Source organism: Rhipicephalus microplus, chromosome 9, assembly GCF_043290135.1.
Source record: "Rhipicephalus microplus isolate Deutch F79 chromosome 9, USDA_Rmic, whole genome shotgun sequence".
Taxonomy (NCBI): domain Eukaryota; kingdom Metazoa; phylum Arthropoda; class Arachnida; order Ixodida; family Ixodidae; genus Rhipicephalus; species Rhipicephalus microplus.
Genome location: NC_134708.1, coordinates 130,228,392 through 130,253,005, shown reverse-complemented (window position 1 = coordinate 130,253,005; position 24,614 = coordinate 130,228,392). Strand labels below are relative to the sequence as shown.

Sequence of the window (24,614 nt, the reverse complement as noted above, 5' to 3'; positions counted from 1 at the left end):
AAAGTGCGCTTGACCTCTCACAGGTTTCAAAATACCCTTTACTCTGAATGGAACGTTCTTGTTCCATGCTCACGAAGCATTCCTGCGCTTCAATAAGCTTATCGAGTCTCCTAGTCTTTTGACTGTTTACCTCCCTGTCATACTCTTTCAGAGTTTCTTTCTCTAGCGAAAGGTCATGACGAGGTACAGGGTCAGTCTCACGTAAATTCAAATCGCTCCCGATGTAACTGCTTTCAGAGCACACCTCATCCACTGGTTGACTACTCTGGCTCTCAGACCACGTATATTCAGCGTTTTCCCTCTCAAGCCACTGCTGCAAATCCTCATATTCTAGTTCCAACAGTCTCTTCTTTTCGCGCATCTCTATCTCGAGCAGCCTTTTCTTTTCACGCATTTCTAGCTCAAGCTGCTCCTTCTTAGCGCGTGTCTCTCGCTCGAGCTTCTCTCTCCTAGCCCGTGTTTCTCGCTCGAACTCCTCTCTCTTAGCGTGTGTTTGCAATGCAATCTGCTGCTTTTTAGCGTCACATATCGCAGCCCGTTCCTCTTGCGCTTGCGCCATTTGCTTGTCGTACCACTCCTTGAACTCCGCTCCCGTCAGTCCCATTTTATCCGCCAACTCAATTAACTCCCACGTGTTCGTCATCGTGTTAACCGCGTCAAAAAAATCTACTGGAAAACCAAACGACTTTGTCCTGTCGCTGCGGACGCCAATTTGTGATGCAGGTTCTTATTTGCTGATTTGTTTTTCTCCCGGGCTGAGCCTCAGAGAGTTTTGTTAATAAGGACAAAGCCGTTCGGTTTCCAAGAAACACACAAAAAGTTTAATTGAAAAGTAAAAAGGCAAAGATTCTTCACAAAACAAAACACTTAATAAACAGTTGACTGGACATGACGAAACACATCTGTAAACACCCAACAAGAACGTTCAAAGTCAGTAACTAAACCTAACGTTCGAAAGGGGCTGAGTGATGGGAGTAGCGCAAGATATCTGTTCGGTCTCACCCACACGCTGAATTCCGCCGACGATGAGCAAACCGGAACGCGGTGATTCCGGCTTCAGGACGCGGGCAGGACGGGGATGAAGGAACGCTGGCTGCTGACGACACGTCGAGAAACCAGGCCGGAACGTGGTGGCTCTGGCTTTAGGAGTGTGGACCCGTCTGTGACGAGAGAACGCAGGCTGGTGGTGACGCGTCAGAGAACCAGGGTCGACCTAGTCAAGCAGCTGGGCGCACAGCTCGGGCCCGGAGCCCGACGGCTGTAGCTCGCCTGCCGGAACCAAAGTCCGCAGGCCCTGGAAAGGAGTTCAGGACCGGATGGCCACGGTCCTTTGGAGCGGGAACACGACGGCAGGAGGCCCCGGCCGGTTGAAGACCTGCAGGCTCGGGTCCTACGCCCGACGGCCCATCTTCAGCGCCCGGTCCGGTGACGACCTTCCGCTTGCCCCGTCTTCTTCGAACTCCCCTTGCTCTGGTCTGCTCAGGCTCCTGCTTCAGCTCTGGCCCACTTGTCTCGTTCTCATTGGAGATACTGCTGTCTCGTGGTGTCAAGCCATTGGGCCTTGAAATCTCCGTGTTCGCTGCCCATTGGATGTTTTACCTTTTGTTTACTTCACGTCCTGCCACGCATCCTCGTGCTCGACGCTCTTTAACGTCGTCATTCTTGTTTAAGCAGCCCCGCACGTGCACTCTGGTATTTCTCCTTTTGTTTTTTTTTTTTTTTTTTTTTTTTCCGTGACGCGCACTTTTCGAAGGCGCGCACTTTGAACGCGCACCACACATCACAATCTCCCAGCACCCCCTCACTTTCCCCACATGTCTTTAGTGTTCCCTTTACTATCCGTATCACCAGCCTGTAAACTACTGATGTCACTAATATAGGGCGGTAGTTGTTTATATCAGCTTTGTCCCCTTTCATTCCTAGATCATGCTCATCCTGCATAGTTCCCACCCACTGGGGGCTTCACCATCCATTATTGCTTTGCTCGCTGCCTCTCTTAATGTTTGCTTCGAGATTGGTGCTAATTCCTGCTATTAGGAACCATCTTCTCTACTCTTTTCCTCCCTTGTTTTCCCAGTACTCTTCTTGTCCATCCTCAACTTTCATGGTGCATGCGGCGCTTTCTTGGTGTTTAAATTTATCTGTCATCATTGTTCATATACATTCGGTTGCCTCATCCCCTTTTAGTCTAACCCCTTGTACTGCAGTTTAAACCTCTGTTCCATGCTTCTCTTATTACTGAGAGAATTTAGATGGTTCCAAAACTTTACAGATGCCTTTATTACTTTTTTTTACTTCCGCTATCCATTGGGCCCCCTATCTTCTAATCTTTTCATTGAGCAGATTGGACGCTTCCCTTCGGAAACTAAAAAATTTATGCCGTTTTCTTTTGACGTCACCTTTAGGTTCACCCCTCTCTTAATCTTTGCGTACCAGTGTTGCCTGGAGGCTTCCTGACGTCTTACTATGGCTCTCTTAACTCCCTCATTTCACCAGCTCATGGGTTTGTATATCGTTTTCCTGGTTGATTTGACTCGTACTTTAGCAAGCTCTAGCTCACACAATTGAGCCCCACCATGATGGTCTAGTGACTAAGGTACTCGGCTGCTGACCCGCAGGTCGCGGGATCAAATGCCGGCTGTGGCGGCTGCATTTCCGATGGAGGCGGAAATGTTGTAGGCCCGTGTACTCAGATTTGGGTGCAGGTTAAAGAACCCCAGGTGGTCAAAATTTCCGGAACCCTCCACTACGGCGTCTCTCATAATCATATGGTGGTTTTGGGACGTTAAACCCCCCAAAAAAACAAGCTCACACAATTGAGTTAGATTTGTGTACGTCCACTCTGTTTCAGTATCCTCTGTAATTATCCTCTCAATCTGTTTATATGCTATTTCTATTAGCCTTTCTGAATAAATTTTACCATGTGGTTGGTCATAATGCCTCCTTCCCATTTTAATTTCTCTTCCAAAATTCAGCTTAATACGTTTCTGATCACTCCCTAAACTTCTGGACCCATTTTATGTAACAACAGTGCGTAAACTGACGGTGACTGCAGCCCTCCCACCTCCCATATTATCTGCCCTTCGCACTTCTCGGTACTGTTGCAAATCATTAAATCATGCCTTTTGCACATATCTATTAGCATTCCGCCTGTTGGGTCAGTACATCTATCCATAGCTTGTATGTGTGCACTAATATCTCCTAATATATTTACCTCACAATCTTCTCCCAGCTCTTCTATGTCATTTTCAATGCACTGCACCAATTCTTGGTTTTATTCTCTGGATTTTGCCCTTGTCCACAAGTATACGAAACCCAGGAGCGTCATCTGCTCTGCCACTTTTCCTTTTAGGCATAGATGCTCCATACACTCTTGCTTGACCCTTTGCCCGTCAGTGCTTTTGTGAAGAAACGCCCCAATACCACCCATCTTCCTGCTGCCTTCTGTTCTACAGCAATATTCCCATGCGCAGTCCTGATTGCTAGGTGATTGTTCCATGTCCCTGAGACGTGTTTCTACAAACCCATATTTCATCAGTTTCTCCTCCCTTAGCTGTTCTTCGATTTCTCCCCAATTCAACCTATTCCGACCACCCTGCATGTTAATATACCCTACGTCTGAATTTGCTCGGCCCTCGTGCCTACGTTAATTTCTCCCCCGGGCTCAACGTGTCTTAGACTTTGGTGCCACTTTGGAATCGTATCTGTCTATACCACCTGTTATTAGCTATCTTGGACGCCGAAGAGCCCGCAGGCCCTTTAAAAAGCTACTGCGCGACCTGCAAGTCGCCAACCCACCTCATGACCTAGCCTTTTTTCGAAGTGAATTCTGTCTTGTTAAAAACCACCCCACCTATGCACCTCTGTGGTCATTTCCACTACCTCAAAGCCTTTCTCTAGACTCACCTTCTATATCTTTTTGTTTGCATCGACAACCGCTCTGTGCAGGTGGCGGTCACGCAGCGAGACCTTCGGTATTGTGTATATCATTACCTGTACATTGGAAATGGCGAGCATGTCATTGATCCTTTTAGCCTGTGTGGTCGCTTGTCCTGCCGATGCTTCATTCAAGGCATCGTTTAGACCACCCAGAATTATAACAAGGTTTCATCTTGTAGTTTTCGTTGTGAGTTTTGCGTTCGCCTGCCTCATGACTGCTTCCTGCTTATGTAGCGGGAAAGTCCATTCTGAAAAAAAAAACTCTTGTCACCTCTAACCGTATCTCTGATTGCTTTTGTGCATTGGTTTAAATTCGAGTCCCCGGCGATTTTTACGTGCTCCGGCGTGTCTGCAAGAGTGTCCCACACCTGGAGGTTACTTGCGCTTGTACCGTCAGATGCTTTGTCCTCCCCCCCCCCCCACGCTACTTCGCTGAGGCTGGGTCTTGTAACCATTGAACCGGTTGGACCTGTTTTTTTCCGAACCCGTTTTCTCTTTTTCTCCGCCGTTCTGGGTGTCAGTGTCCTACGGTTCTCTACATCGGCCGCTCCTTCGTTCACCTTCACTAGTGTCTCCTCAGTTGACCTGACCCTTTCTTCTATAGCCCTCGTTTCTTCATGCTCTTTTGCCAACGCATTCTTCAGCTCGGCGATTCTCATCAGCAGTTCACTCTGGGCAACCATCATTTTCCTCATTTTTTCCTTGACCTGACATTTGAGTTTGAGTTTATTCAACCACGTGACAAGTACACGAAAAATCGCGTACACTTCGAGTCAGCCTCCTCTGTATTCGTGTATACATTGGCACCGAATTTCCAACCTACCCCGCATCCTGAACATTTCACAGTCTCTTTATCTATTTCTTTTTGACACCAATTGTCCTGTTAAATTGTCAAACTCGATAATTGCAAAACACGGCGTATGACGAACTCTGTCCTGAGCAAAATAAAGTCTAAGCTCTACTACAAAACTTTGCGTGTTCGGTGTATGAGCAACCACACCACGTGATGGCAGGAGAAAAAACGCACACACACACAAGTAAATACCACGTAACTGACCCTTCGAAAAGCTGTATAATAGTATAGGTGCTATAAAGGTTTGCACTGCTGCCTTTTTAATTATAAAAGCAAGCTCAAAACGCGTGACCGGCGTTCGCACCACCTTTAAGCGGCACAACCAACCAATAGCTTTTACTTTCGCAAACTGGATATGGGTGGGGCTTTTTAGTTTATGACGCTGCTTCGCACGCTCCGCGTCGCTGGTCGTTGGTGTCCTTTCGCCGAGCACTCAGAAACCACCAAGTTCTCGCTATCAGAAACCACGCCGACGTGTCCTGCTATTGAATAGTATCTGCGCGAGCTGTCTGAAAACGTAGTCTGACGGTTATGCTGGTCAGGGGCGACATGAGTGAACGAACACAAATTGCCTTTCAGAAACATTTCGTAAATAATTCGACCAAGGAGCAACGTGCAAAAGCTTTGACATGAAATTCCAAATGCCATCGAGTACAACGACGCCACTTGAGAATCATCTCAAGAACAAGCTTTTTCTTTTACGCAGTGTGTTCTTGAAAGATATTTGGAAGCAAGGACACCCAGACGTAGCATATGCACTCATCAAAAGTGCGCCAAGGCCGGACAAAGACCCAGCGTAGCGCGAGAAAATGGCGATAACCACAAGGATTGCCTGAATGCTGGCGCTTGATCTCAAGTCTGACAGCTGTGTCGAAAATCGGGGTTTCAGAGAGCTCATGAAGCACGTGGAGCTGTTGTAGAAGACACCCAGCTGCACTACCTTTTTCAAGGACAATAGTCCCGGAGTTGTACCGAGACACAGTCACGGCAGTGAAGGATTGAATGCACCCGGGTATCCAGTAAGGCATAGAGTCGATCTCGTTGACAAGTGTCATGTGGACGTCAAGTTCTAATTATAGTTATATCAGCCTCACTTGCCACTATCTAACCTCACACTTCACGATAAGAAACTTTGCGTTAGAAAACCGTAGCATGACCGAGAGCCGCACTGCTTGCAACATCCTAGAGCACCAACAAGCAATGATAGATAACTGGGAGCTGCCACTGCAGAAGGTGCCAGTCTATGTGGTGACGGACAATACAAGAAACTTCAGCGTGACTTTTACGGGTATTTCTTGCCTTCCAATGCAGTGTTTGGGTCATACACTGCAATACACTGTCATGTGGACGTCAAGTTCTAATTATAGTTATATCAGCCTCACTTGCCACTATCTAACCTCACACTTCACGATAAGAAACTTTGCGTTAGAAAACCGTAGCATGACCGAGAGCCGCACTGCTTGCAACATCCTAGAGCACCAACAAGCAATGATAGATAACTGGGAGCTGCCACTGCAGAAGGTGCCAGTCTATGTGGTGACGGACAATACAAGAAACTTCAGCGTGACTTTTACGGGTATTTCTTGCCTTCCAATGCAGTGTTTGGGTCATACACTGCAACTAGCGATAAAAGTTGCTAAGGACTAAACAGCTGGAATGTTTGCCTTTCTCAAAAGGTGTCATGCCATGGCGCAGTGCCCAAGCTGGGGCAAGACTGCAGAACTGCTAGAGAAGAACGGAGCTCTCAGTTCTGAATCTCGTTCAAGACGTGGAAACAAGGTGGAATAGAGAGCACGATATGCTTTTACGTCTTATGCAGCTGAAGGAACCCATCTGTTTCGAGCTGGGCACTTCTGAGACAACTGTGCCTAACCAGACATTACCGGAGTGGAATGTTGTGGCTGGGCTCGTGCAAGCTCCTGAACCAATCGCATCGGCAACCAAAGATCTTATTGATCACAAGTATGCAACTTTGCCATCCCTAGTACCGCTTTTGTATGCTACACAGATGGTTCTAAAAAACTGCATTGCAGTCGATGATGAAACTTCAGAGTTTGCTAGAGGCTTGTTGAAAAGCATGAGGACAACGTTTCCAGCGCAGGAAGAGCGAGAGGAGTGCGTGCTGGCAACCACCTGTGCCCCAAGGTTCAAGAATCTCTTCTGTGCTGAAACTTTATAAGAAACAAGGCTCTTGGAGCTTGCAAGAACTGAGTGGCAGCTCCCTTCAAAAGAAGAATAGAGTGACTTTGCCAAAGTAATAATATTTACAGCTGTCAGGCAGTGCGTTAGAAGTATCTGAAGTAGCATTCGGAAGCTAGCAGCCTCGCCAGAAAAAAGACATTCCACTGAAACAGTCAACATCCAGCAGTTTAAGCGGTACCTTCGAGAGCCCATTTGCAGCAAGGACCAAGACGCTCTAGCATTCTGGAAAAAACACGCAAGCAACGCTTCCCAGGATTGTCCGATATGGCCATGAAATACATGGGCATTCCAGCACTGAGTGTCCCAAGTGAAAATATGCTTTCGACAGCTTGTAACATTGTTACGGCCCACATGTTGACCATCTGGTGTTCTTTACCGTGCACTGTCATCGCACAGTACGCCTTTTCACTTCCATCAAAGCGCGACCGCCACGGCCGAGAGATTGAGTTTTGGCTCCTTTTGAAATTTATCTAGCGGCAACCCTAACTGCGCATGCGCTGTGCGTGCCTCGCTTTCTTGTCTGTGTGTCCTCCCGCTGGTTAATAGTATCATTTCATAAATTTAGAACAAGCGGAACCCTCCATCATTGTGAAAACTACTGCGATGTATTCAGGAAAATGAAGAAATGCCATAAAGTTTCTGGTGGAAATGTAAATAAAAACAGCCTGAACTTTTCATAATCATATCTTCTGGCATTTGAGCATGAATTGTTTACATTATCGATCATTTCTTGCACAATGACGCCATATCTGGCGCTGTTGCAAAGCTGACATTCTTGCCGCGTCTCGCGTGACCCATCCTATGCTGTGCTGCACTGTAACCTGTCGTCCTGGCTCATTCACTCACTACGTGCAATCATAATAGCCATGCATTATCTCCATTCATGCTTTTACGAAAAGTTGATAAGACAAATGCTTGGGCTAGTTGGTGATTGGGAATCAACAAATTTACACAGCGCAAGACTACGAGTACTTACGACGTAACTACAGAAGAAAAGACAAGGACTGATAGAGCGCTGACTTCAACTGAAATTCTATTAGCGAAAACACTGGAAATATATACTTGTGACAGAACATCGCCACGCAATTGCGCAACATATTGCATCACAGCAAGACAATCATCATCTCATTATATGGTTACAACGCCACAGCTCGGCACGAATTCGCGATCTATTGTGCCAAAACCAGAAACTCGATTTCTTTTTTAGTCAGGGCAAGCGAAGGCATGCTGATACATCGATCACCCAGTGTTTGGATTTCATTGGCCTCTATAATCTCTCGTGTTAGCTGGCGACGGTGTTTGGCTACAACAGTGCACTTTTCGAATTCCGGTCTGCTGTAGTTACGTCATAACTACTCGTAGTCTCGCGCTGTGCAAATATATCGTTTGCGCAGTCCTCTCTCCGGAATGCAGGCCAAGAAATCTGCCGGCCCTGTGACAGTAAAGAGTTCCTTCTTCGACACAAGTGGGGCTGAGAGCCCAGGGGTCGACTACAAAAATGCCTCGGACACGGACGTCGTCGCCGGCATAAGAGCCTACAGCGGAAGTAAGGACAACAATTGCAAATGCACTTCTCGTGTTTCTAACTCTAACCACTGTCGATGATTGAAATCACAGCAGCCGCCATGGTTACAACGTCAGTTCTCACCGTTTCCAAGCGCGAGCAAGTTTCGGTTGCCGCACTTAGGAGTCACTTGAACGAACACCAGTTGAATTTTTCAGCTGTATGAACTTTTCTTAAGTCTCCAACCGAAGTGTTATTGCATCTATAGCTGTAGCATTTCATTTTAACCAAATTATTACACAGCACAATGTAGTACGACGAGCATATTTGCTTGGCTCCAGGAAATATTACTTCTTCACGTTTGTGTTCTGACTACTTGACGCTCATATGAACATATATGAAGACGACCGGAGGGAGGGGGGTGTTCTCTACACCAATTTGCAGTTTTTGGCATTTCGAAGTGTCCACTTGAACACATAACGTATTTAACCGAAATAGATTCACTGTAGCCTGTGGCTGCTATTCCATGAAACCACCTTTTCGGGGGCAATCCGAACAGCCACGAAGCCCCACTTCGAGGTTAAATGTAGATTACGGGCATCCCGATGAACTTTTTACATGACAGTCCTTTATTTCGTGGTGCACCACGGATCCGCTGACACACTTTCGTCACGGATATTACGCTGAAAAATACATATAACAGATTGCAAAACAAAAATTCGTCACCGGGCGTCGAACCTGTGACCTCTCGCTGCGCGTCCGCAGCGGTGCGAAACTACTAGACCGTGAAGCGTACGTTGTCCAGCTTGCTAATGGCAAGCCATTCACATGCGCCATATAATGTCGCCGGTCCTCAAGGTTAATCAACTTCAAAGTGTTTTCGTGATCATTTGCAAGATAGCACAGGTTGCGACGCGCGCGTGCCTCCACAAGGCGCTTTCACTCATGTGCGCGCGTGCACTGATCTCATCACGCTCTATTTACGTCTTGTGATTCTGGCACAAATGTGAATTGAAGTTAGTTTTTGAAGAGAGCGCGAAGGTCATCTCGCTCGCTGCCGCGGCCGCGTTTACGAAAGGAGTCCACTGCTCACACACAAAGAATGGGGATATGTGACAGTTGTTCGCGCTTGTTCTGTTTATACTTGTGCGTTTGTTTGTGCGTCTTTCTTCCTGTTAGGGTAGCGCGTATTAAGTGTCGAGCTGTAACAGCTGTTAGTCCGCGCTCTTCTTGCGTATGCTCATTACGTGCGTGCTTTCTGCTTGAGGTGCGTGCTGCAAGTTTCGATAAGCTTGCCGTTCTTCGCATAACATCACAACTTCTTGCTATAGCATTTGTTCCTTTGCCCTTGTGGCGAAGAAATCCACATTCCTCTGTGAAGACACTATACCGATTCTTATATAGAGGGACCAGCCACGTTTTTTTTTTACCTCCAGAAGAATGCTGCTTAGATAAGTTGTCACCGTCAGCCTGACTACGCCGCTGCAGGGAAAGGCTCCTCCCATGTTTTCACGATCAACCCCATGGTAATGTGCTTTTTAGAGCCTCTTTATACCCGTGAGCTTTTTGATCTCAGCTTCCCACAAATCTTTTTGCTTCGCCCTCACGCGTCTGTTTTCGTCAGGGATCCAGTTGGTCACATCTAATGACCAGCGGTTATGTTGCCTAAGCGCTACATGCCCAGTCCGTGTCCTTTTCTTCTTCCTGATTTCGACTAAGATGTCTTTATTAACACCCGTTTGCACCCTGACCCACACTGCTCTTTTCCTACCTCCTAAGGCTAAACCTATCACTCTAGTTTCCATTGTTCGTTGCGCCACCCTCAGCCTAAGTTGAACCATTTTCATAGGCCTCCACGCCTCTGCCCCGTAAGTATACTACCGGTGAGAAGCAGCTGTAAGCTAGGTTTCTCCTGGTGAGCCCCACTGCGGTGTTCTAGTGACTAAGGTACTCGGCTGCTGACCGGCAGGTTGCCGGATCGAATGCCGGCTACTGCGGCTGCCTTTCCGATGGAGGCGGAAATGCTGTAGGCCGATGTACTCAGATTTGTGTGCACGTTAAAGAACCTCAGGTGGTTGAAATTTCCGGAGCCCTTCACTATAGCGTCTCTCGTAACCATATGGTGCTTTCGGGACGTTAAACCCCACATATCAATCAATAGCTTTTCTTCTGGCGGATACTGGCAAACGGCTATTCGTGGTCTGACACCCACCAAAAAATGTGCTTCACCGAATTCTTATTTTTATAGTTACTTCAGAAACAAGGTTCAAATCGCAGTCACTACCTACTCTGAAGAGGCGTATTTCTTTAGCATTTCGGGTGCCTCGCAATTTATTTATCGGAAACGCTTGTAGTCTTCCGGTTCTATTAAACAATACATTACCCTTCAGCATGTTCTTATTCAGGCCTAACAATCCGCTTTCTCTGCAAAATCCGTAATCGTGCTGCGCCATTCATCCCCGGAGTTAATCAGCAAGTCAATGTAATCAGTGAATCGCAGGTTATTCGGGTGCTTTTATTAACTCTTATTCCTGACTTTTCTGGGAAACAACCTTGAAACCTGAAAGCCTTCTGCAAGCACGTGGTGAATAGCATTGCTAGATTGTGTCTCCTTTCCTTGCATCCTTTTTTATTAAAACTTTATCTCTTCATAGAGAACTGCCTTGGAAAAGGAGCCACTATTGATTTAGGCCGGCATATTTATGAATGGTTCCTCGACACCCTGTTAGTTATTACTTTTGTAAAATGCTTCTAGACAATGGACGGTAAGCTCATCGGCATGCGAGTTTTCAAGTTCTTAACGTCCTCTTTCTTGCGCTTTATGTTAGTATTCTTCAAAGCTCCTAGTACCTTCACCATCAAGAGACACTTTGTATACAAAGTGGCCAGTTTTTCTCGTCTTTCAACACATCTGACGTTATTTGATCCTCACCAGCCGCTTTGCCTCTTTGCATTCCGTCAAATCTTTTAGGGGTGAATCTACTTAGGCTATGGGTCATCCTATCATCTGTAGTATGTATGTAGCTACCGCTAGTTCATGAATAGCTCAATAGGTGACGTTGTGTGTATATGTACCTAAAGGTATCACTAGATGGCGTAGGGGTTTTCGTATTGTTAACGGATGGACAGACAGACAGAAAAATGAATATTCATATCTATATACGGGTACCCTTATGGGTATTCATATCAACACCTATATGGATATTCATGTCTGTATGACTATCTATATGACAGTATATATAGACATCTCTACCGCATATGCGCATTGTGGTTTAAGACCAACTTTCTATATACCCTACACACGTGTTGTCACGTCGTTTCGTGATCGAGTGGGCAATGTACGGAGGATAATGATCCTCCGGAGCTTCCCCCACTCACCATCATTCACTTCGTGGGTATGCTGTGATTGTTTCTTTTCTTCCCGTGTGCGTTGAGGGATGGTTTCTTTCATTCAATACTTATTATGTTAGGAACCCATGCTGTTTCCTTCAAACTGAAGAGGCTGCTTGTAGGTTTCGAATACACTTTTTCAACACAGGAAACACTCGCAATAAACAACCTATACAAACACAGTCAAGGCAAACACCTATTGATCAGACCTCAAAAAACAGTCTCAGGGCTCACACAAACTAACAGGTTGGTCCATCGGTTTGACAAAGGCATGCTGATGAGGCACGGGGATGTGGCGAGTCACTGAGTGGTGGAAGAGGTTTGTAAAAATAGAAACTGGCTTCTGAAAACTATAGAAGGAGCGTGCGCTTTGCAGATGCAAAGAGCTTGGGGAGGGGTACATCAGCAGCCACATTAAGCCCATCAGTCCAACTCGTGGATCGCATCCAAGAGCTTCGACACTCGGCCCCGGTCACCCATTGGCGTCGAACCACCCAGCACCGTCTGCCAGTTCTTGTCACTCACTACGCACGCGTCCATTGTTCTCTTCCTCTCATTGATACTCACCCACGCTCAAGAATCTTTGCACTGGCCCCGCAGTCGATGTCGTCTTTTTGTCTAGCATACCACATATAGGCACTAAGGATCTACTGGGCACACATCACACCATGCCATCGCTGCGAGACGTCCGATTGCTCTGCGCTACTACTGCCACTTACGTTACCTTCCTGTTGTCCCAGATACATTACAGATCTCTGTGGAACTCCTCAGCTTACCCATATAGGCCATGACATTGCCTTGCCCAGTTTTCATTTCACCATTTCTAGATTTAGTCCATTCTTGAACGCCTTTAACAAAACAGATAAAGAAGAACTGGCAGATCTTTCTAAGTTAATGGTGCAAGGTAGCCGACATCATATGAAGAAAAGAGAACTCCTCTTATAGTCTGAGCCAAGTCACATAATTTTGATATCTTCCCCATCAATTGCGCTCAACTGTGTATCCACCCTTTTCTTTCAGCCGGTGCTTCTGCAGACAAGTCTATCACAGCGAAAGAGAGGCAGGATGTGCTTTTATTCCGAACAAAGTATCTTGGCAAGTACTGGAGCTTCGGCATCAGCATCGCGGAGGTGCAAGGAGAAAACAACAGGCGATTTTTCATGGTTGATGTAAGTCTACGAGCTCCATTCTGATTTATTTATCGTTTATAAGACCAGATGATGTCGTGGTGAAAAGGCATGGTAAATTTCTTTGCAACTGCAATCGAAGCTGCTGAATCCTTATTTTGCCGACGTGGCCACTTTCGAGAAATTCAGTGTAGTGGTCGTTAAGAGGGCATGGACAGTTAGCAATATTGTGGAACCATTTATAGTACGTGAATATAACTGGACATTTCAGCTGTTCCGACACAAGTCTTGTGCGTTTTCAATGAGTTCGGCATCGTGTAAGATTCGCATGTGCGCAAATCACGTATTCATGCCAGCTTCCACTTCATGTCGTAGTGTACAATAAATCTAGCTCCTACAAAAGCACCGATTGCAATGCGCGGACGGAAGCAATCAGATCAATCAATTTTATTGGAGGCGTACGGCAAGGACACGGGTGGATGTCAGGTTATAATGCGCATGGAGGATAGCCCTATGCTAAAGATTAATCCAGTGCCTCGACTAGGATGTGTATTACACTAGTACATGTGTACACTAGTGTACACTAGTACATCTGTACACGTACACATATGAACGGAAACACGTGAGATGGTGGCCAGCATGCTCCAGCAACTGCTTGCAGCAGGTTCAAGCGGGAGCGAGAGCAACCACAGCATCTTTCCCATCATCTGCCAGGCCCCTCCAGTAATCGCTTTTTACAGGGAGGGTAATAGTGAAGCAGGTTGGCACTCCCTAAAGTCCCTCTCACCTGTACAGATGTATAATGAGGATGATGCAACCATGCCACCAGTTCCACATCACCGATTACTGCTCGCCACTTGATGATGCGACCAGAGGTAGCGCTTTTAAGGGTATATTCAATGCATTTTCAAGCACCACGGCATTTCTTACGGTTCTCGTTACCCGCGTTTTTAGTTGCAGCAACAACCTAAATATATTTACGAATCACTGTCCACAGTTTTCTAAGTCGCTGACAATTCAGCCTTACGAAGTTCAGAGTTGCTATCAAAACTGCGGGCTGTCCAGAGAGCCTATGATGAGGAGGTGAGGCCATGCCTCCTCGTCCCCACGTGGCAGCGGCATTGCGTTTCTCAGGACTCAAAAAACTTCCATGTCTGTCTTTCATTGGACACGCACCTATTGAGACGGGCACGTGTAAACGATGCGTTGAATGAACTAATCGCGGATGTCATGGTCCTGACCACTTGGCCAGGATTATTGTGAGATTATAGTGCAAGTAATAAAAGGTGGGTTTATTTTAAAGCATTCAATGTGTGTGACCGTGGCTCAATTTATAGCGTGCCTGACTTCTGTTGTCGCAGACCGAGAAGTCTGGAGTTTAACTCCCGTTGACTGTGAATCCCCTAAGGTCCACACTCCGTTGTCGCCGTCAAGGTTTTGAGCGCTGTGCAAACGCACTGAGAAAAGCAACAGGTGCGCGCTTCCCGTGAGCGCAGGCAGGTTTGCAGATGGCGCGCACTCACTAGCTCAGTCATTCCTGCCACTGAGCACAGCAGACGCCCTTCCTGTATCATATCAAGCCCATCATCATAAGCCATGTATGTTTCATGAACTACACGTGTATTTGTTTACTATATATCTTTTGAGCCCCCACCCGTTCTCTTGCTTTCTATAAAAGACTTGCGACATTAAGCACAAGCGTTCTCAAGTGTCCTGACATGCGTGTTAGTTTCATTGAACGTGCCCCGGCTGATACATGGTGTCAGAAGTGCAGAACTGGAGCCTTGCCTACTAGACAGTGAAGGAAGCACCATAGAAAGTGGATGCCTACACCACAGCCTTCAAAACACCGCAAGCATGGAGTACATCGAACCACCAGAGCTTTTGGGTCTCTGGACCAACGAGGGAAGAATATGAAAGCTCTTACGACTAAAATTTCATTTCTTTCTGGAAGCTACGTAGTGCACTGAAAAACCGAGGTCAGAGGCAGCAAAAACGGCCCTTTTCTTCGGCGTGGCTGGTGACAAGGCGCTTGAACTGTATAACAACCTTACGTTTGATGAAGGCGAAAACAAGCGGGACTATACTACGGTAGTGGCCAAGCTCGATAAATACTATACGTCGAGCAAGAGAACCCAATTTACGAGCGCTACGTCTTCTAGTCTCGACTATAGAGTGAAGCTGAACCCTTCAAACAGCTCCTTCTTGCACCGAAGAAGCAGGCGCAGTTTTGTAACTATGGGACGATGATGGAAGAGCAGTGTGCGACCAAATTGTGTTCGGTGCAAAGTCGCCGAAGCTCCGGGAGAAGCTGCTCAGAGACAAGCACCTTATGTTGATGTTGAACAAAGCCATGGCTTTGCGCAAGGCGGTGAGAACATTAGCACATGACAACACGCTGTGGCGGAAGACAGGTGGAGAGCTTCACGCCCTTGCAACATAGTTGAGCCAAAACTTCAAATGTTCCCGCTGCAGCTGGTCCCATGCCACACGGCGCTGTCCAGTCTACGGGAACAATGGCTACTTGTTCCAGGGGCGTGACCATTTTGCGTCGTGCTGCCAATCAAGTGGAGCTATCTGCGAGGTAAAAGACGAGAGGAAGATGCCATAACGAAACGTTATCCTTGACGTTTTAGACGTCACCTAAAAAAATCGGCAGTGACCAGGACTAGGTCATGAATGCAAATATTCTAAGCAATGAAATTAACCTCAAGATCGACACAGTGTCCCAAGCAAACCTGATGGCGCTGTCATTTTTCTGGAAAATTCAAGCCTGTTCAGTGAAAGCAAGTAATGCGGTCCTACGATCGTATAGCGGCGCCATCATCAATCAGCTCCCCACATTTTTATCGCACGTGACGATCGGTGACCGGAGCGCCTACACAGACTTCTTTGGGATTAGCAAAGACCACGGCGCCCTCCTGGGTCTGAATACTGCGGAGGACCTGGGGCTGATCAAACGGAACGTTGAGGCCGTAAGAAACAACAGCCCTTCCGTAATAATTGACAATCTTCCACAGCTTTTTCAAGGAACAGGCCATGTTCAGCGCGAGCACAGAATCGACCTTCGCGGGGGTGCCGCGCCCGTCATCCAGCCAACCAGACGAGTGTCTTTGGCGCTGCGAGAACTTCTGCGCGCTGAACTACAGCGAATGGAAGCGGAAGGCATCATACAAAAAGTCAGCAGCCCATCAGATTGGGTATGCCGTCTTGTCATCGTGCTTTAAAAGGACAGCAGGTTGCGGTATGCATAGACCCGAAAAAAAATTAATGCCTTTAGAAAACATAGAAGCAGAGCTGGCAGGAGCGAAGATGTTCTCTCGGCTTGACGCTAACACTGGATTCCTTTAGATACCACTGGATGAGCATTCTTTCAAAATATGCACCTTCACAACTCCCTTTGGCTGATATCGGTTTCTTCGACTGCCTTTTGAAATTTCATCGGCAAGCGAAGTTTTTCAAAAAACGCTGCATCGATATATTAGATGGTTTGCCTGGCTAGCGTGTATATGTTGACGACGTGCTCATTTTGGCTGCTTACCGGAAAGAACACGATAAGAGGCTCCAAACGCACTACTAGCGGCAGCAAAAGCAGAACTGACATTCAACGCGTCAAAGTGCTTGTCTGGCATTAAATAGGTTTTGTTTTTGGTGACATTGTAAGCATCAGGGGTGTACGCCCTGACCCTGCTTTGGTCGAAGCTCTGCTGAAAATTCCGACACCACAAGACAAACAAGCGGTACACAGGCTCTTAGGCGTTGTCAACTACTTTTGCAAATATGTGCCGTCAGACGCTGTTTTGTAAGTAAGGAACGAAGCAGAGCACTTGTCCGTGTTCTTTTCCTTCGTCCTCGTCCCGTGTGTGCTGTTCAGTCAAGATGCCGGCACTATCCTGGCGCACTTCTACTTTGCGTTCATTGTTGAAGCATGATGTTGTTTTAGACTCGACACCGAATCATGAGAACGACTGTCAGGCTATATGCAGAAACCTGAGGGAATCGCCACTTCTAGCAACTTTCGAGCTAGGCAGAGACACAAAAATAACGGCGGATGCCTCACAGTACGGTGTTGGTTCGGCGCAGTGGCAACATTACGGGAGCATCTGGAGACCTGTGGCTTACGCTTCAAGAGCTCTTAACGAATCCGTGCAGCGTTATTCACAAATAAAAAAACTATCTCTGGCGTTAGTTTTCGGATGCTAAAAATTTTATCACTTCTTATACGGTCATCCTTTCATTCTTAAAAGCGACCATCGCCCACTGCTTGACATATCAAAAAAGGCTATTTCTGACATGCCACTAAGAGTACAGCATTTCTTTTTGCGGATAATCGAATACTATTACACCTTGACGTTTGTTCCCGGCAAACGAGTTGTTGAGGCTGACATGCTTTCGTGGGCACCTGCTTTTGAAGACGGCGCTGCCCCTTCAACAAGTGACCTTGAAGTTCATGGGAGTCACACTAGTATCGGCACTTGCGAGTGAAAAAACTCATTCAAGGATTGCAAGTGAGACCGAACGCGACGTATACCTTCCATAGGTACTTCACAAGCTTGCGAATGGGCGCGCTGTGGAAAGTTCGCTGAAGGCGGTTGCTTCCGAAATTTGTATGGTCAAAGAAATCCTGGCCCAGCCATTGTGGTCTAGTGACGAAGGTACTCGGCTGCTGACACGCAGGTCGCAGGATTGAATCCCGGCGGCGGCGGCGGCTGTATTTTCGACGGAGGCGAAAATACTGTAGACCCATGTGCTCAGGTTTGTGCGCACGTTAAAGAAACCCAGGTGATCGAAGTTTCCGGAGCCCTCCACTACGGCGTCTTTCATAATCATATGGGGGCTTTGTGACGTCAAACACCACGTATCAATAAATCAAAGGAACCCTGCTAAAAGGAACGAAGATCCTCGTGCCGAGTAGCATACCATTAGACTCATTAAGCGCGTTCATGCAGGACATCTCGGCATTGCAAACTGCAAAGCCAGAGCAAGCCAGTTGGTATACTGGCTCAATCTAAATTCTGATACAGAAAGACTAGTTCACCAGTGTCCACTATGCCAGACTTGTGCTTATAAGCAGCCGCCAGAATTGTTAATTATGCGTCCAACACCGACACAAGTGTGATATCGCGTGCGTGTCGACTTGTTTCAGTATAGTGGCAAGCATGGTCTCTGTGCCTATGACTCAATGTCGAACTTCCCGGAAGTTGAACCATTACCCAGTACAACAGCCACTTCCATGATACAATAATCGAGTGCCACATTTTTCCGTTAAAGTATACCAGTCGAAGTTTGCAAAGACAAAGGGCCCCAGTTCACCAGTAGTGGGTTCAGGCTATTCGCTCAGCAGTTCGTTTTCGAGCAGATAACATGCAGTCCAGAGTACCCTCAGTCGAACGGCCTTGTCGAGAAAGGGGCACAAATATTTCAGCACATCTGAAAAAAAGACAAAAGCGGTGAATGAGAACTTTTGGCTTGGCGTCCTGAATTACAGAACACGTCCATTGGAGGATGGGTGATTCCCATCGGAGCTGCTGCAAGGAAGACGCCTGCGGACTCCCATGCAAGGCTTCGGACCACTTGTCTTCACGCGAATGAGCAGGCACAGGCAGCGCAACCACAACAGACGTGTACTTCCCGGCTTCAGACGCAACGACGCCGCCCGCATAAGAGGAGAGACATGGATGAAAAAAATCGCACCATATCGACGAAGTGAATGATCATGAGTGGGGCGAAGCATCCAACCATCCGTGTGTCCGTCCTACCGTGCATGTGTACATGCATCCAATCACGTTTGAGAATGCAGATGGCGCGCGTAACACCAACCAGACGCGAACCAAGGCAACCGAGTGCAAGCGTCTTCAACGCGCCCGCCGCTCTACTTCGTCCATGCCCCACCAACGATCCCCCACGTACGGCGACTATCCAGGAGACAGAGAGGCACTCGTTCTCTGCGTATCCAGGCACAGCCCGCGCAGCAGTCAATTGGAGAGTATCGGTACAGCGCCATCTAGAATATTCTCACTGAACTCCAATTTGTATCTCCTTGTATGAGACAGCGTCGTCTATTATACTGTTCGGGGGATACTACCTTCTTTTCTTTCTGATTTCTTCTCTCGGTTACGCGTGACGCATGACAAGGTTAGAGTAAGAGGAGCTTCGCCCCTAATAGCCAAGGTTCTTGGATCAGAGGAGCCTCGCTCCCTTCATATGCGAACAGAAGACCGGAATATTTTGCTCCGCAATCAGCTGGATCTCTTGGCAACTAGCGAGCCGTTTTAGAACACCTCCGACGAATAAGATTACGACGAAGAGCATGCCTATGTAGAATCTCCCACGTCCAGCCCGTCCACGGTAGTGCAAAGTTGTCGGCAACCACTTTTGCAGCCAGTTCTACCACAGCGAAGGTCATCGCGTCAAACAATTCGTCCGGAACGTCTGGGATATGATCAATGTTTTCCGCATTTAAGTCAACAGCGTTGAAAGGGAAGATGTATCAGGCCCAACATCGTAAGCCACCTATTTTAATTTAACTACACGTGCCTTTCTTTACTACCTACTAAACCTCCCCCCCTATTCCTTGTTTTGCTACAAAAGACTTACGACAATCAACACAAGCGTTCTTTACTGTGCTGGCATGCGTGTTGGTTCAATTGAACATAGCTCGGCTGATACACTTCCCGCCCTGTCCCCATCCTACAACCTTCACGAAAGCCAGCAGTGATATCAGGCGCATAGTCTTTTGCGATTCATTTATAAGGTGCTTCGTTCATCACTGGTATTCGTACATGCAACAACTACTAGCTTTTCCTTTTGTCTTCTGATCACGTGTATTTTGTTTACGTCATATCCTTGACGAAAATATGGCGTTCAAGCCTTGGTGGACTCCGGCATAAAATGTTAAAAAAAACTACCAAGCGGTAAAAAAAAACAGCACCGGCCCGCAACCTTGCCTCGTCGCGTTGCGTTACAAAGACGAATTTTCTCCGCTCACTGTGAAGTCGCGAGTCCGAATAATGTCAGTGGCGTCAGAATGTCCTTCGCACACCCTACCATGTTCATAATCATTCGATACCGCAACAGCTTGCTGTCGCAGTATCGAACATTTTCACGAGTCCCTGCCATCGTGAAGTATGCCTGCATCTGGCTCCACATAAGACAGAACTTATAAGCATAGATGGCAAGAACCGCACCAACCAGAAAATGTGCATCTCACTCTGTATTGGATCACTCTATACAATAAGAAATGGACAAATCAAAGTTTTAGGTTTGCCAATAGCCAGCTGCAACAGCCCACAAAAGTGGGTACGTGGGCTGCAGCAGGCATGGCCAGCCACGTTACATATGATACGTCGTCTGTCTAGCAAATACGGAGGTGCACGACAACAAGCCTGTCGCACTCTCGCAAGAGCTGTGGCTGTTGGAAAGATTTTGTACGGCGCACCCATATACACGTTCTCTCCAACAGACATCCAAAATTTGGAACGACTTCATCGGGCTACCCTCCGTACCATCACGGGGCTCCCTAAACACACTAAGATATCCGCCCTTGAAAGCGCCGGGGGCTTGCCCCCTCTGCATGACGTCATCCGTGAAGCCAACGGTCGACACGACATCCGCCTGGAAAACACGCCGCAAGGTCGTCGCCTTTTGGCCTTGGATTATCAGGGGCATGATGATGCACCTCTTTTTGGTCAGTTCTTACCCCCATGGAAAACTCTAATAGCATCTCGACTGTTCCGTCGCCCCATATCTCGTCACAATAATACTGCCCGCCAGTTTCTTGCCACGTGACAACTCAGGGAAGCAAGCCAAGATACCATCGACATACACACGGACGCGGCCCTTTCCGATGGCGAAGCTTGTACAGCATAGATCTGCGCGCAGACAACCGAGCACACTGGGGCTTACAGGTGCCATGTACCGAATGGTACCCCTATGCATGCCGAACTACTTGCCACATGGGGTGCGATTGCAAGCCTCCCATACACTATACAGAAACCCATTCGTGTCTTTACGGACTCGCACGCTGCCTACTCGGAAATATTTCGCCCAGCATCGGAGGATGCTACAGCGGCTGCTATTCAAAGCATCATTCGTAGGCATGAAAAAGTCGACAGGTCAATAGAAATTATCTGGACGCCAGGGCATACGGGCGTGCCCGGGGGCAATACGGCGGCACACGCCGCTGCTGCTTCCGCAGGTGCGTCGACCAATCTTTCTCTTCCCCCATCCCTCAGGATGAACCCGTATGAGCTCTTAAGTGAAATGACTCCCTCGGTAGCCACAATGCACTACGTATGCACGTCCCTGCGTCATGCTAGTAAAAAACACATTGCGCAGGTTACCACACCAGTCCTAATTTCCAGCAAATGTCTACTTTCACGCTCCCAAGAAGTCTTTATTATTACGGTTTACGCAAATTTTGCAAACACACCATACTCTTTAGCAAAATGGCGACAACCGGACATTGCGATAGTGACGTGCAATCTCTGCGGGCTGCGCTGCCGTGCAGACCTTCACCACTTAGTGTGGCAGTGTTCCGCATTTGAAAAGGGGCTATCGAATGGCCATACAAGCTTTGCAAACCACAAATTATCGTGAACCGCTCCTTACGGACCTGGACACGCAGTTATTATTTGCCCAATGTAGAAAAGTCAGAGCGTCCTGATCAGGGTGGCTTAGAGGTCTGACAAACCACAAGACTGACCCTATACCACCTCAGTACCAGTGATGGAGAACACAGTAAGTGTAAAAACCCGTGACACTGTGAACTAGTAGTGTAGTTATAAAGTCCTGCTAATCCCCACAGAGGTCCTGTGCCTCCCTTTTTTTCTTTTTTCAATAAAATATTTTCCATCCATCCATCCTCTCATCGTCGCTCTCGGCTGATTCAACGACACCTTTTCGCACATGCCTCTGTAGCTAAAGCGACCACTATATTGTTACACAGCAAGTCTTGGGCATCGTCACTCTCGTACAGAATCCGTTCCTTTGCACACAATTTTCTGATCCACACGCAGAAATTTAGAAAACTGAGGGAAGCTGAACGCCGGCGCTCTTCCTACGCAGTGAAGCTCTCCTGAATGCCGCAAGCTCTCTCCATAGCGTAACAGAAAAGTTTCGTCGCCAGAACACATTGAAGGCTTTTGGTTTGACCAACTAGCTCAAGCCAAAGCTTGCGGTATTTTTTTTGCGTGTGTGTATGAGAAACAGCACACCTTTTCTCAATATAATTGTTGACACGCAGAAAGTGAAGAACGGCAGTCCAGCACAAGTGTCCCACGTCCTGGAAGGTGACTTCATAGTGGCTGTCAACGGACAGGACGTGGGCCAGTTGCCCATCGCAGAGGTGCGCCGCCGAATGCAAGACTCGGGAGACCAGCTGGTGCTGACGGTGCTCTCTTCGAGCCCCTTTCGAATGCTCGAGTCTCGCCGTGATATGGACGAGGTGCTCAAGGCGGCGGGCACCGACACCATCCAGCTCAGGGCTATTCAGACCACGTGTGGCGGCAGCGGCAACTACGGCTTCACCGCCTTCGAGGCCAAGGCGTGGAACGAGAAGAAGAAGGCGCTCGTGCACTGCCACATCATTCAGAAGGTATGTCAGCGCAGTTATGCCAGTTTCTGGTAAATTGCATTGAACGAGGAAGCGCGTGCCAGATGTGCGCTACGAGCATCATTTTTACTGTACGACAAGGCAGCGGTCTGTGATCTGTGAGCCACGCACCAATACTCACTTCTTTTTGAACGCGAGAGCCATAAGGTGCGCAATGTACGGCGTCATTGCGCAGCCCCTTGAGCGAAACACCACGTGCGAATGCAGTGGAAAACGATACGTGACCTACGTCAGTAATGCTACAAGATGTGACATAGCCAAGAGCTTTCATCATCCCGTGTCGTGACGACAACACATGGGGTCATCACCTTCGAAACATGTGAAGCCATTTCATGATGTTTTAGATGAATAACATATTGTGACGTCACTTTAAGTTGTCGCTGCGTCAAAGGTAGCCTGGTCCAGCAGGGCAGCAAGTGAGGGGCAGAAAGTATGCGGGGGCATGCAATTACGAAATTGAACGTTAGGCCTACATAACGAAAGAAACGTTCAATCTAGCGCCTGAGAGACAAGGAATGCTCTGGTTCTTTCATATGGCAATGGAATTCATTTTTACGATTATGGACCCGCTAGGATGTAGAACAGTATTCAATTCGTATCCAATTTTCTTTTTGCGTGTTTTCTCGCTTACCAATCTTCTCGTGGCGAGAGCGGCGATTTAGTGTCTGGAAATGTAATTCAGTAATTGGAGCTTTATCGTTTTCTCATGGGTGCCCTTTGACGTCTTGCTCGGCGGCTAATTGCGTACTCTAAGAGAACCAGTCGCCCATTGCATAACCTAATCAATCAATGTAAGACTGGTTTTTGCCTCCAAGTGTTACAGACCTTGCAACATGGGGCAGAACTTTTAACAACAATCATAATATGCCGGGTTCCACGTCCCGAAACCACGGATATGAGACAATTCATAGTGGGGTGTTCTGAAAATGTCGGTCATCTGTTGCTAACATGCACTAGCGCCACAAAGTACGCGAACCGCTAGCATTTCACCAACATGGAAATGCGACCTCCATGGCTGCGCTTGAACACGCGACCTTCGTGTTCGCAGCTTGTAACCACTGCTCCACCGAGGCAGAACCTTTATTTTGACCGGAATGTGAAAGAAATGTTTTTTTTTTGAAAAAGTAATAACTCATGACCCAAATTTCTGTGTTTCGCGGTATATTTACCTGAGGTTTCGTCTGTTCTTCCTAGCTGTCGTCGTCGATCCTAAAAGCGCATTTTCGCGGACCTTGATTGTTGCAGACATGCCCACCTACTGGTTGCAGACACGATCGCTTGTCTGTGACCTGATTCTCTTTAGTACAAACAGAGCACCGCAGCGAATGGATGGCGGACTATATCGCGCTTGAGCGTCTACTGCAGTAATAACAGAGTTATTCAATATTTTTACTGGTCATGAAGCTACGGTGAAACTTTGAAATAGGGACAGGTGCAACCACCAGAGAGGCCTCGCCCACGGTAGAGTGTACCCCTTCCAGTACACTGTATTACGGCGCGGCATTGGAGCCGCCGCAGAGCTGATATTGTACGACACGCTCCGGAGCTGTGAAGCGTTAATAATTGTAGTCGTAAAAGCCGAATACGTCTTCAAAGTGATTTTACATCCGTGGAACTTTTCGAAAAGTCAAATACAGGAAAATTTTGCGTTGAATGAGGCCTTGAAGCTTAAACGGCACGCTGATTCCACTTTGAGATATGCTACCCTGAATGCTTCTTTTTTCAATTTTTTTTTATTTGAACATACTGCACGCACTTAATGGCCCATGCAGGAGCGGGAACAAGAAAATGCATACCTAAACATCAAAAAAATACATAAAACAACAAGAAAATACATAAAGAGAAAAGACATTATCAACAGCTCATAATTCATATTGGACACTGTATTGAGTTCATAAGTGATTGAATGGTGTTACACCACACAATACTATTGTTTAATCTGTTCCAGTGATGAATATCTGACGGAAAACTGGAATGTTTATAAGC

General features: G+C 47.3%; 1 protein-coding gene across 2 annotated transcripts in view; it reads left to right on the top strand.

Annotated features, from left to right (window-relative positions):
• LOC142772156 (uncharacterized) overlaps positions 1–24,614 on the top strand; it is a 284,133-nt gene that overhangs the window by 234,965 nt on the left and 24,554 nt on the right. For both annotated transcript variants that reach the window (XM_075874306.1, XM_075874305.1), the window contains 3 exons: positions 8,408–8,540; positions 12,909–13,057; positions 22,260–22,610. In XM_075874306.1, coding sequence (XP_075730421.1) covers positions 8,408–8,540; positions 12,909–13,057; positions 22,260–22,610 — 633 coding nt within the window. The remainder of the gene's footprint in view (positions 1–8,407; positions 8,541–12,908; positions 13,058–22,259; positions 22,611–24,614) is intronic.